At 41.0% G+C, this 12142-nt stretch overlaps 1 protein-coding gene across 2 annotated transcripts in view; it reads left to right on the forward strand.

Annotated features, from left to right (window-relative positions):
- The first annotated feature begins 270 nt into the window (after positions 1-270).
- Ipp (intracisternal A particle-promoted polypeptide) overlaps positions 271-12142 on the forward strand; it is a 34755-nt gene continuing 22883 nt past the window's right edge. The window contains exons 1-3 of one of the 2 annotated variants that reach the window (XM_006986578.4): positions 271-412; positions 3482-3823; positions 6315-6746. In XM_006986578.4, the coding sequence (XP_006986640.1) occupies positions 3532-3823; positions 6315-6746 (724 nt within the window). In that variant the 5' untranslated portion in view covers positions 271-412; positions 3482-3531. Of the gene's footprint in view, positions 993-3481; positions 3824-6314; positions 6747-12142 lie in introns of both variants that reach the window. The other variant, XM_042271655.2, reaches the window with a different exon arrangement.

Genomic DNA, 12142 nt, shown 5'->3' on the forward strand with positions numbered 1-12142 from the left:
TCCCTCAAAGTAAGCAGGAGTCCGTCAAACAGAGGCTCAGGAAATGGTCCAAATAAAATTGGTAGAGAAGCACTGTGCACGTGTTTTTCCTCGACGCCGAGATCGATGGCTAGCCTGGGACATCTCAAGAACAGAAAATGTGCACGGGACGGACTAGGGGAGCCCACCAGCCTTGGCAAGAGGGAGGCTTGCAGACCCCGCGACAGCAACCAGCCAGCGACTACCCAGGTCTGCAGCGCCGGCGGCTGGGAGGGGGCGGGCCCAGAAGCCGAGCACGCGCAGTAGAAGCGTAGAGGCTGCGCCTTCCGCGGGCGCAGGGCCAGTCACTACAAGCTGTCCCCGCCCCCTCCGCGGCCTGCCGCGCCTGCGCGCGCAGAGCCTCTGAGGGCGCCGGCGGGAAGGGAGGCGGCGGGTAAGCAGGCCCTGCGTCCCGTGTGTGTTTCTCACAGGGTTGGGAGCTTCCCTGAGTCTGGCTCTCCGGACCGGGAAGATGCGCGTTTTCCCGGCGCACTTGTCCTCGGCTTTCCTCCTGTCACCTCCGGAGGCCCTCTGACCGCCCAAGTGTTTTCGCCATCGCCGCAGCTTCCTCCGGTCTACAGCGCCGCGGCCTCTGCTCTCCCCACCCCCACTGGGGAAACCCAAGGCCCGCCCCTGCCCCCCCGATTTCTGCCGGCTTTGTGGTGAAATTCCTTACCAAGCTTGCGCCGCCGGGAGCACCGAGTTGATTTCCTGGCTGTAGTGTCGATCAGTGTAGGGAGAACTCTAGCTACAGCGTCCAACTCAAGCACAAAGAGTCTCAGTTGTTTGGATGCTCGACTGGAGTTCTGGCCACCTTACTGAATCAACTTTCAGATGCTCTTGAGAGGGCGATCGAGGCCACCAAAACATAGGTCCTCTTTAATTCCTCAGATCGTGTCCATCGTTAGCCAATAAACTGCTTTCCAAGTTGGATCTGTTGAGGCGTCCTTAGATCGCTTTGCACTACCCCAGAAGTATGCTTTTCCTGTTTGTATGTACAGTCATTTCCCATGCCACATTTTGGGATGAGGTACTCCCCTGGCAGTGGGATAGAATCAGCATTTACTGGGGAGGGTGAGGACAAACATTTCGGCTCTCTACGGCCAGAGTGAATATTCAGTGAACTGATTCTTGTGACAGGAGGCATTTTGACTTAGTGGCTGTGCTTTGATACCTTCAGTAAGAGACAAAAGTAGGAAACCTGGCATCACACCTCGGGTTCAAACTCTGCTACCAGGGAGAACAAAGCGCAAACAAGCCAGACAGCCATGCCATGTTTAGTAACATCTACAGGTCGAATTTCTGCGTGGAGGGAAATAGACTTGCTTGTAAGATGTTGGCATCATGTACATGCTGAAGTGACATTTTAGTGGCTCCCTTCAAGCCTCTCAGAAAGTTTCTAGATAGCCATGAGTATCAGTTTTATTATTATTAACACAAGGTCTCATTGTGTAGTCTTGGCTGGCCTGGAACTAAGAGATCTCCCTGCCTCTGCACCGCCACACCCAGTCCCAGCCTGTTTTTACTGATAATTTTGACTGAATGCTAAACACTGAATTTTTTTTTTTATTTGTGTTCATTAGTGTTTTGACTACATGTATGTCTGTATGTGGGTGTCAGAAGCCCTGGAACTGGAGTTACAGACAATTGTGAGCTGCCATGTGGGTGCTGGGAATTGAACCCAGGGCCTCTAGAATAGCAGTCAGTGCTCTCATCCACTGAGCCACTCTCCAGCCCCATGAAATATAAATATATATTAATGTCAGCTTACAATAGTTTGGTCAATTTTATTACTCATTTTCTTTCATGCCTAAATTACAAGACCTTAATCATTTTAACATTTTTCTCTGCCTTTTTTTTTTTTTTTTTTTTTTTTGAGACACAGTTTCTTTGTGTAATGGAACTAACCTTGTAGACCAGGAGAGCCCTGAACTCAGAGAGATTCACCTGCCTCTGCCTCCCAAGTGCTGGGATAAAAGGCGTGTACCACCACCACCCAGCTTTATCTGCCTATCTTATATTGTAAGAATTCATGATTACTTTATTCAGTAACCTGAATTTATTCCTTTGATTCTTGTTGCAATCTATTATGTTATTTGTCTCCAACTTTCCTTTGTGACTTAAATAATAAAAGGATTGGCTTTTTGTTATCTCATACTTCATGCCTACTTGAAGAACCCAAGAGTTCTGAAATGTCTGTTGACATGTTTCTTTTTGCTAAACCTATAAAGATTTAGGTTCAAGTTTCTGTACTTGAGTTCCATTCTCTATATCCCGATCTGATAATTTCTATGCAATATGATATGGTAGGAACAACCCTAGGCTTAGAGTAAATGAATATGAGACTGTTCGTGCATTAATGCTGGCGAAAGCCTGGTAGTTTTCTTTTCTGTGGACTGAGAGAAGATTATCTTTTTCTTCTGGTCTCTCAGTTATTATAAAAATTACAATTGAGGATGAGGCATGGTAGTACAGAACTTTAATCCCAGCACTCAGAAGGCAGAAGCAGATGGTTCATTTTGAGTTTGAGGACAGTCTGGTCTACATAGTGAGTTCCTGTCTGGCTAAGACTATATGGTAAGACCCTGTCTTAAAAAACAAAACCAAACAAAGATAACAAAAACTACAGTTGGCCTAATTTGTGAAGAAGCTAACAACTGAAGCAGGTTTGGCAGCACATGCAATCCCAGCACTAGGGTGTCAGAGGGCAGGAGGGCCATTATAAATATTGTCTCATAAAACAAAAACCCAAGCCTTTTATTTCTTATTTCACAAACATTTGAAATGCTGATATATGTTGGAGACCGGTCCTATGGCAATAGAAGCTAGTGCCTGGTCATGAAGGGACTATCTTTCAAGAACTTTGTGTGTGTGTTTGTGTATGTGTGTGGGCTGGCATTAAGATGGCAGGGGTAATATAGGCTATAACATAGGTAAGGTTAGGGTGGCCACCAAGTCTAGAGGAGAGAGAAACAGGAAAATGTTATCTGGGAAAGCTATATTTGAACAGTCCTGGGTTATAACAAAGATCCGCAAGGGCCTTGTATGTTAAGGGAAGCATACAAATTGAAAGATTTTAAGCAGACATTTGGGCTGGTCACAGTTGATTTTTAGAAGTTCATCATGCCTAAAATGTTTACTTCCTGACTGTATGATATATCTTCTGCCTTTGCACCTTTCTTTCTTTACCCAAGGAGGGGTTTATGACTGTTCCTCATACCTTACTGCTATTTATCTTTTAGTGCCCAATTTAGTGCTTATTTCTTCTGTGAAGCATCCTTTGATGTACACATTCCATTACCAGAAGGCATATTAGAAATCATACCATACAGTTTTAGCTCTTATTTGTTTGATCTGTATTTTAAAACCCTAAATAAATGATAGAGAATGTTTCATCCATATGTGAATAGAAAATATATTAACAAAAAGATCTGTTGTTTGATCTTTGTGTTTTGTTTCTCAGGGTAGAAGCAGATAATGGTCAACAGTCTCTTTAATTAACCTGTGATCATCATGTCTAAGGAGGAGTGTGCTCAGGCTGGTGATAGTTCATTTTCCTCTGAGAAACATGCCCAGCTCATCTTGGCCCAAATCAATAAAATGAGAAATGGACAGCATTTTTGTGATGTACAGCTACAAGTTGGGAAGGAAACCTTTCAAGTTCACCGTCTGGTTCTGGCTGCCAGTAGTCCATACTTTGCAGCTTTGTTCGCTGGAGGAATGAAAGAGTCCTCAAAAGATGTTGTACAGATTCTAGGAGTTGAAGCTGGAATCTTTCAGTTGCTTCTAGATTTCATTTACACAGGTATATCTATATATTAGTTTTCTGTTGCTGTGATAAAATATCATGACCAAAGTAACTTATTTAAGTTTGTTTCTTTGTAAAAGTATTTTGTTGTTGTTGGTTTTTTTTGTTTTTGTTTGTTTGTTTGTTTGTTTGTTTTGGTTATTCAAGACAAGGTTTCTCTGTGTGGCCCTGGCCGTCCTGGAACTTACTCTGTAGACCAGGCTAGCCTTGAGCTCACCAAGATCCTCCTGTCTCTGCCTCCTGGGTGCTGGGACTAAAGGCATGAGCTCAAACTTATAGATAGAACCAAGAAAATAAATTTGGGACCAGTGTAGCCTGCAGTCATGATGAATCTCTCCCACCCGCATCCCACAGCCACTTGGTCCCAAGTAAACACAGACGCCTATATTATTTACAAGCTGTATGGCCTTGTTAGCTAGCTCTTATACCTTAACCCATTTCTATTAATCCATCTGCGGCTACGTGGGTTGCTCCCTGGGCCGCAGGCTGGCGTCTCCCCTCCACTCCACCCTCCATCTTCAGTTTGAATGTACCACCTAACCTGTCTTGCCCTGCCATAGGCCAGTACAGCTTTATTTTTTATTTTTTTATTTTTTTGGTTTCTCGAGACAGGGTTTCTCTGTGTAGCTTTGCACCTTTCCTGGAGCTCACTTGGTAGCCCAGGCTGGCCTCGAACTCACAGAGCTCGAGGCTCTGCCTCCCGAGTGCTGGGATTAGAGGCATGCACCACCAACGCCCGGCTCAGTACAGCTTTATTTATCAACCAATCGGAGCAACACATATTCACAGTGCACAGAAAGACATCCCACAGCAGACCAATAGTTTAATGCAGTGATTGTTATAAAAAGCTGGGGGTGGCCAGGCATGGTGGTACACACCTTTAATCCCAGCACTCAGGAAGCAGAGGCAGGAGGAGCTCTCTGAGTTCAGGGGCAGCCTGGTCTACATAACAAGTTGCAGGTCAGCCAGGGCTACACAGTAAAACCCTATCTAAAGAAATAAAATGAAATAAAAAAGGCTGGAGGTATAGCTTAGTAATAAAGTGCTTATCTATTATGTGCAAGGCTCTAGGTTATCCACAGACTCTTAAAAGGGATAAATGTATAAGACTGAATGGAACATTTATTAGTTAAGAGAATTATAGTGTAGTGTTTATACTACCTTGAGTATAATTAGCTATTTGATGTCCTCCAAAGTTATTACATAAATTGTAAAAGTAAGGCTGAGCATGGTGGCACATAGTTATAATCCCAGTTGGGAGGTAGAGGCAGAAGAATCAGGAATTCAAGGTCATCCTCAGCTACATAGTGAGTTTGAGACCCTGTCTTAAAAAAGAAAAGAAAATGAACATGGAGTCTTTGGGGGAAGAAATCCAAATATTCAGTTCAGATTTTTAGTAGTTTCTCATATGTTATGGAGTCTTGATTATACCTCATATTAAAAGACTAACACTGTATGACATTTTATCATAAATGTAGTAAACCTGCTTTCTTCTCCCTCCCCACTACCTCAGTAAGTTTGTTAATTGCATATAACCTGTGTTAAAAGTATGAACTTTACCTGGATGTAGTGTGCACTCCTTTAATCCCAGCACCCTGGATGCAAAGACAAGAAGATTGAGAGCTGGAAGCCAGCCAGCTTGCTCCATATAGTGACTTTGTCTCAACAAGCAAACAAAGTGTTGGCTTTAATGTCAGTCCCTAATTTGCACTTTGCTCAATCATACACTTTTTTCAAAACATTTTTGAAGAGTTCTTTATGTTTATGTTCTGTGTATGAGTTTTTACCTACATGTATGTATGTGCATCACATGTATGCAGTGCCTGCGGTGGCCGGAGAGGGCCTTGGATTTCTATGGGAATTGGAGTTACAGGCCACTGTCAGTCACCCTGTAGGTGCTAGGAACTAAACCCTGGGTCCTTTGCAAGAGCAGCACATGCTCTGACTGCTCAGTCATCTCTCCAGTCTTTCTGTCATATAATTTGGAGAAGAGTTATTTAAACTTCCTAATTCTGTTTACTTAATACAATAATAGGAAAATTTATATCTACTAGCTAGGAATATAGTGAATGTTCAATGAGTATAAAGCAGCTAAAACTGTGACTGGTTTATTATAGTTGTTCCATAAATGTTGTTGGTTGTTTTTTGTTTTTGTTTGTTTTGTTTTGTTTTATTTGAGATAGGGTCTCATTATGCAGCACTGACTATCCTAGAACTCACTTTGTAGACCAGGCTGGCCTTGAACTCACAGAGATCCTCCTGTCTCTGCCTCCCAAGTGCTGGTAGATTGAAGACATTCACCAGCACACTGGCCTAGTTGTTCCATGAATGTTAAATATCATTGTCATTTAAATTTTGTGTTTTTACCATATATCCTATTTACTTAGTTTCTACTCTGCAAAAATTAAACTATTATTGAAGTCAAGTAAAATATTAAGCTGAATGTTTGTTTTGATTTAATGACTATTTTATCTACTTCTTTCCCTAGGATTAGTGAACATAGCTGTGAACAATGTTCAGGAGCTGATTGTTGCAGCAGACATGCTACAGTTGACTGAAGTTGTTAATCTCTGCTGTGATTTTCTGAAAGGACAAATTGATCCACAGAACTGCATTGGACTCTTCCAGTTCTCTGAGCAAATTGCCTGCCATGATCTTTTGGAATTTACAGAAAACTATATTCATGTCCATTTCTTGGAGGTTCATAGTGGAGAAGAGTTCCTGGCACTTACAAAAGATCAGCTGATCAAAATTTTACGAAGTGAGGAGCTTAGCATTGAAGATGAATACCAAGTCTTCTTAGCTGCAATGCAGTGGATTCTGAAAGACCTGGGAAAGAGAAGAAAACATGTGGTCGAAGTGTTAGATCCAATTCGATTCCCTTTATTACCATCCCAGAGGCTTTTGAAGTACATAGACGGTAACTCTTTTACTATATATCAAATTAGTTGATCACTAATTTTTTTCTTTTGTGTGTTGTTTGTGTGTGCGAAGATAAGTGTGAAGAAGGGGTGTGTGCATGCACTTAAAGGCCAGAGGCTGACTTCAGGTGTCTTCCTTAGTTGCTCTTCACCTTGTTTTTTGAGACAGGCTCTCTCAGTGAACCTGGAGCTTGCTGTTTCATCTAGACTGGCTAGCTAACAAGCCCCAGGGCTCTTGCTGTCTCCACCTCCCCAGTTCTAGGCTTTCAGGCTCATGACACCTTGTTGGACATTTTCACATGAGTGCTAGGGATCAAACTTAGGTCCCATATATCCTGGTCAGAAGTAATTGGCAAACTGAGACATTTCTTTAGCACCACAGTGGCTTTTTCTTATCTGAAATGTGATAGGTTTTTTTTTTGTTGTTGTTGTTGTTTGTATTTTCGAGACAGGTTTTCTCTGTGTAATCTTGGCTGTCCTGGAACTTGTTTTGTAGATCAGGTTGGCCTCCAACTCACAGAGATCCACCTGACTCTGCCTCCCGAGTGCTGGGATTAAAGGTGTGTACCACCACCACTTGGCTTAACTTGCGTTTTATATTGCTTGTATTATGGCTTCTATGTAAACTTTGAATCATCTTTAGGCTCTAAGCATTTTCTTCTTTGTTTTTTTCATTGTTGGAGATTTTTTGTTTTAAGGTGTAGTCTAGGCTGGCTGAAACTCACAATCTTCCTGGTGGGGTTTCTAGTTCTGAAGTAACAACATCAGAAAGGAAACACACACACACACACACACACACACACACACACACACACACACACACACACACACAAGGTTAAAAAGGAAATAAATATTTAAAAACCACAATAACCTAGCAATTGGTTTTGAACTGTATAGTCCATAGTATAGCAAAAACCAATCACCTAGTGATAAATTACCCAGTTAGCCACCTAGGAATAATCAGTTTGACACATCACAGGTGGTTCACTTGGGCTGACACAAGAGGATTGCCATTTGAGGTGAGATTGATTTACATAGGGAGTTACAGTCCAGTGTGGGATATAATGCAAGACTATCTTGAAACAATAACAACACTCTGGGTATGGCACATACTTTTAATTTCAGCACTCGAGAGGCAGAGGTAGACAGATCTCTCTGAGTTGGAGGCCAGCCTGGTCTACAGAGTGAATTCCAGGACAGCCAGGGCAACACAGAGAAACCCACAACCCCCGCCCCCCCCAAAAAATTACAGTTTTAATATTAAACAGTAACAACTCACTGCTAAGAAAAATTAGGCACTTAGTATTTTTATTTTTCTTTCCATCCTCTTTTCTGTCAAGACCCTCAAGGTTTATAGCCATTATTTATATTTATGTTTGCAATCATGAGTCCCTTGGCTCTACGCCCTTATCTCTGTATTCAGATGATTTTGATGCCAACAGATTATCAGTTGTAGTTTATGTTTAAGAAAGGATCCACATGTAGCTTGGGTTGGTCATTAACTCAATATATACCCAAGAATGACCTCACACTTCTGTTCCTCCTGACTCCATCTCTCAAGTGCTGGATTACAGGCATGTGATATCATACCCAGTTTCAAGTATGGTGTTTCCATTACCGTATTTTCCTTTTTTATTCATTGTTTGAGTTGGCCAGATTAAAAATTTCTTTTTACTATTTTAAATTTTTATGTGTGTATTTTGCCTGCACGTATGTCTATGTATCATGTGTATGCCTGGTGCCCTAGGAGACAAAAAGAGGAGGAGTCAGATCCTCTGGAACTGGAGTTACAGATAGTTATGAGCTCCCGTGTGGGTTCTAAGGAACTGAACTTGGTCCTCTGCAAAAATATCAAGTCTTCTTAACTGTTGAGCTCCACAGGTTGACTGGACTTTTTTTCACTTTGTTTTTTTATCAAGTATTTCTTTCTTTTGTTTTGTTTGGTTTGGTTTGGCTTGATTTTTGAGATAGAGTCTCTCTGTGGAGCTTTGGCTGTCCTGGAATTCTCTATGTAGACCAGGCTGGCCTCTAACTCACAGAGATCCACCTGCCTCAGCCTCCTGAGTCCTGAGATTAAAGGTGTGCGCCACTACGCCTGTCTTTTTGCTAGAGAAACATGGCTCTTTAGTTCCTGAATCTTTTCAAATTTGAAAATTCCTGGGTGTTGCTTTTTAAAATTAAATTTAGATTTGTATACTGTTCTTTAGTTATGATGGTATTCCTATTCTTTTTGAATTTGGTAAGGCATAGTTTTTTGGAGGGGTTATGATATTTTGTAGGTTGTCCTTGGGTTATGAGAATGCATTTGAAGGTCAGAGGACAACTTGTAGGGATGGGGTGGAGTCTTTATTTCCACCTTGAGGGTCCTAGGGGTTGAACTTGAGTTGTTCAGGCTTGGTGGGAAATGCTGTGGCCCACTGAGCCATCTTGCCAACATATAAGACATAGTTTGGTTTTGTTTTCAGTGATTTCTTTTTTCTGGTTGAATGCCTTAAGAATTCTTTCATTATTCTTGGTGTTATTGTTGTTGTTTTGTTTTGAACTTTGTTTTTTTTTTTAATTAGATTTTATCATATTTTCTTTCTTTTTTGAAAGTTCTTCTGAGTGTGGGATGCATTTTTGTAATCCCAGTACACAGGCAGCAAAGACAAAAGAATCAACTGTAAATTTGAGGCCAGCCTAGACTACTTAGTGAGTTCTAGGGCAACCTGGTACTGTCTCAAACTAACAAAAACTTCTCCAAAAACAAACAAAATAAGTTTAATTTTCCCATCACTTTGGGGAAGTTTTTTTTGTGTGAAATTTCTTTCTGAATACTTTTAAATATCATCTGGGAGTCATCTTTTTTAAACTGTGGTGTGTGTGTGTGTGTGTGTGTGTGTGTGTGTGTGTGTGTGTGTGTGTGTGTGTGTGTTTTGCCTATGTCTGTGCCTTTGGAAGCCAGAAAACATTCTTTATCCCCTGGAACTGGGTTTACAGACAGTTGTGAGCTGCCATGTGGGTGTTGGGAATCAAATCTGGTTCCTTTGGAAGAGCAGCCAGTGTTCTTAACCATTGAGCCATCCCTCCAATCCACTCTCTTTTTGAGATAAGGTCACAATTATCCTAGGCTGGCCTTAATCTCATTATGTAAACAAAGATGACCTGGAACTTCTGATCCTCCTGCCTCTACCTCCCAAGTGCTAGGATTACAGGTGGGCCCTACCAGAACCAGTTTAGAAACAAAATATTCTGATGGTATGAGGAGCATTTCCTAAAAGTCCCTTGGGTATGATCGGGTAGGTTGCTTCTGCCCAAGGATACTTAGCTGAGGTTGTGTACTTGAGATGAAAGTCAACCAGTGTCCTGTTAGTCAACCTGTACATTTTGTCTGAAAGAGCAGTATTTTCTGATTTTCATGAAGAACTAGTAAGGGGCTGGGCAGTGGTGGAGCACGCCTTTAATCCCAGCACTCCGGAGGCAGAACCAGGAGGATCTCTGGCCAACCTGGTCTACAGAGTGAGATTCAAGACAGGCACCAAAACTACACGGAGAAACCCTGTCTCGAAAAATCAAAAAAAAAGAACTAGTAAGGGATGTAGAGATCCGATTGCCCCTGCCTCTCAAGTGTTGGAATCAAAGGTGTGCACCACCATGACCATTATCATTGGATAATTTGGAGGAAGAATGAATAATTAAAAAGCAAAACAGAGGAAACTGAGAAACAAAATAATCAATAGAGTATCTTGGTTGGGGTAGAGCTCAGTGGAGGTTTGCTCAGCATAATTGTGGCACTCTATGTGATCCAGAGTAAGGACATCAGCCCTACCACCACCCTCAAGTTTCAGGTTAGAGAGACAGAATACAATTTGTCTTACTCAAATTTTGTACTGCAGAATACAAAGTAATTGTACCCAGATAAAAGGAGAGGAAGGGAGAATTAGCTCTTTGTCAGAGCAGGGTTTGAATAAGGAGGCCGTGTAAACAAGATACTAAAAAAAAAAAAAAAGACATCTATTGAAGTAAATCCCAGAGAAAAGAAGAGAAAGAAATTAAGAATTCAGCCTGGGTTGAGGGGAGTTGGGTGGGGGTGAAAGGGAGATGAGCCATAAACAAAAACACAATCCTCTTGAAATTCAGACAATAGAGTTACTTTAAAAATATAAATTTTATGAAACAAGAGCATAGGAGGAGATGCAGTGCTAAGAAACAAAGTGAGAACTGAAACACCAGTTTTGTAGACAGGCATATATATATGTGTGTGTGTGTATATGTGTATATATGTGTGTATATGTGTATATATATGTATGTATATGTATATGTGTGTGTATGTGTATATATATGTGTGTGTGTATATGTGTATACATATGTGTGTATGTATGTGTGTGTGTATATATGTGTATATGTATATATATGTGTGTGTGTATATATGTGTATACATATGTGTGTATGTATGTGTGTATATATGTGTATATGTATATATATGTGTGTGTATATGTATATATATATATTGCACAGACATGAATGTAGACAAAACACCTGTACATGTAAATAAAATTAACTGTAAAAGTTTTAAAAGTTTTTTGTTTCTTGCTTTGTCTTATCATTTTTGAAGGTTTATAACATAAATGTATTTTCTTTTTGTTGTTAGATTTTATGAAAAAGCATGTGAATTTTAAAGCATTTTCTTAGATAATGTTGTTTAGTGTTGAGGCTTGAACCCAGATACTCACACGTTAGCTAAGTGCCTTCCCACTGAACCTAGCCCTATAATTGTGAACTTAGTTCATTTTGCCATCTTTATTTGGAAAACATTATACATGTATTTGTAATTTTTTGTTGTTTTTCAAGACAGGGTTTCTACTCACTCTGTAAACCAGGCTGGCCTCTAATTCACAGAAATCTGTCTGCCTCTGACTCCCGAGTGCTTGGATTAAAGGCATGTGCTACCACTGCCTGGCTGGTATTGTTTTTTAAAAGCTTTTAAATTACATTTTTATGTATTTGTGTGTGTATACGTGTGTGTGGGGGGGGTGGGGGGGTCCAGTATACCTCAGCATGTGTGGAGGTCAGCAGACAATATGAGGAGTTGGTTCTTTTCTTCCACCATGTAGGTCCCTGGAGTCAAACTGAGGTCTTCAGACTTGGCAACAAATCCTTTAAGACCTGTTGAGCTATCTCACTGGCCTCTTTAAAACATTTTGATAGATTTAAGGAAAGTATATTCCTTAGCAGCAATGATAAAAACATTATTTTCTATTGTAAGGGACATACTGTTGTTTGATAATAAGTTTGGGGCTTTTTTTTTGAAGTATTTATTTTATCTAAATAATGTTTATGTATGTGTGGGTATGTGCATGTGAGTGTGGGTGCCTCTAGGGTGTGGGTGTTCGTGGATGTGGAGCTCTTTGAGATG

The sequence above is a fragment of the Peromyscus maniculatus genome, chromosome 2 (genome assembly GCF_049852395.1).
Source record: "Peromyscus maniculatus bairdii isolate BWxNUB_F1_BW_parent chromosome 2, HU_Pman_BW_mat_3.1, whole genome shotgun sequence".
Classification (NCBI taxonomy): Eukaryota; Metazoa; Chordata; class Mammalia; order Rodentia; family Cricetidae; genus Peromyscus; species Peromyscus maniculatus.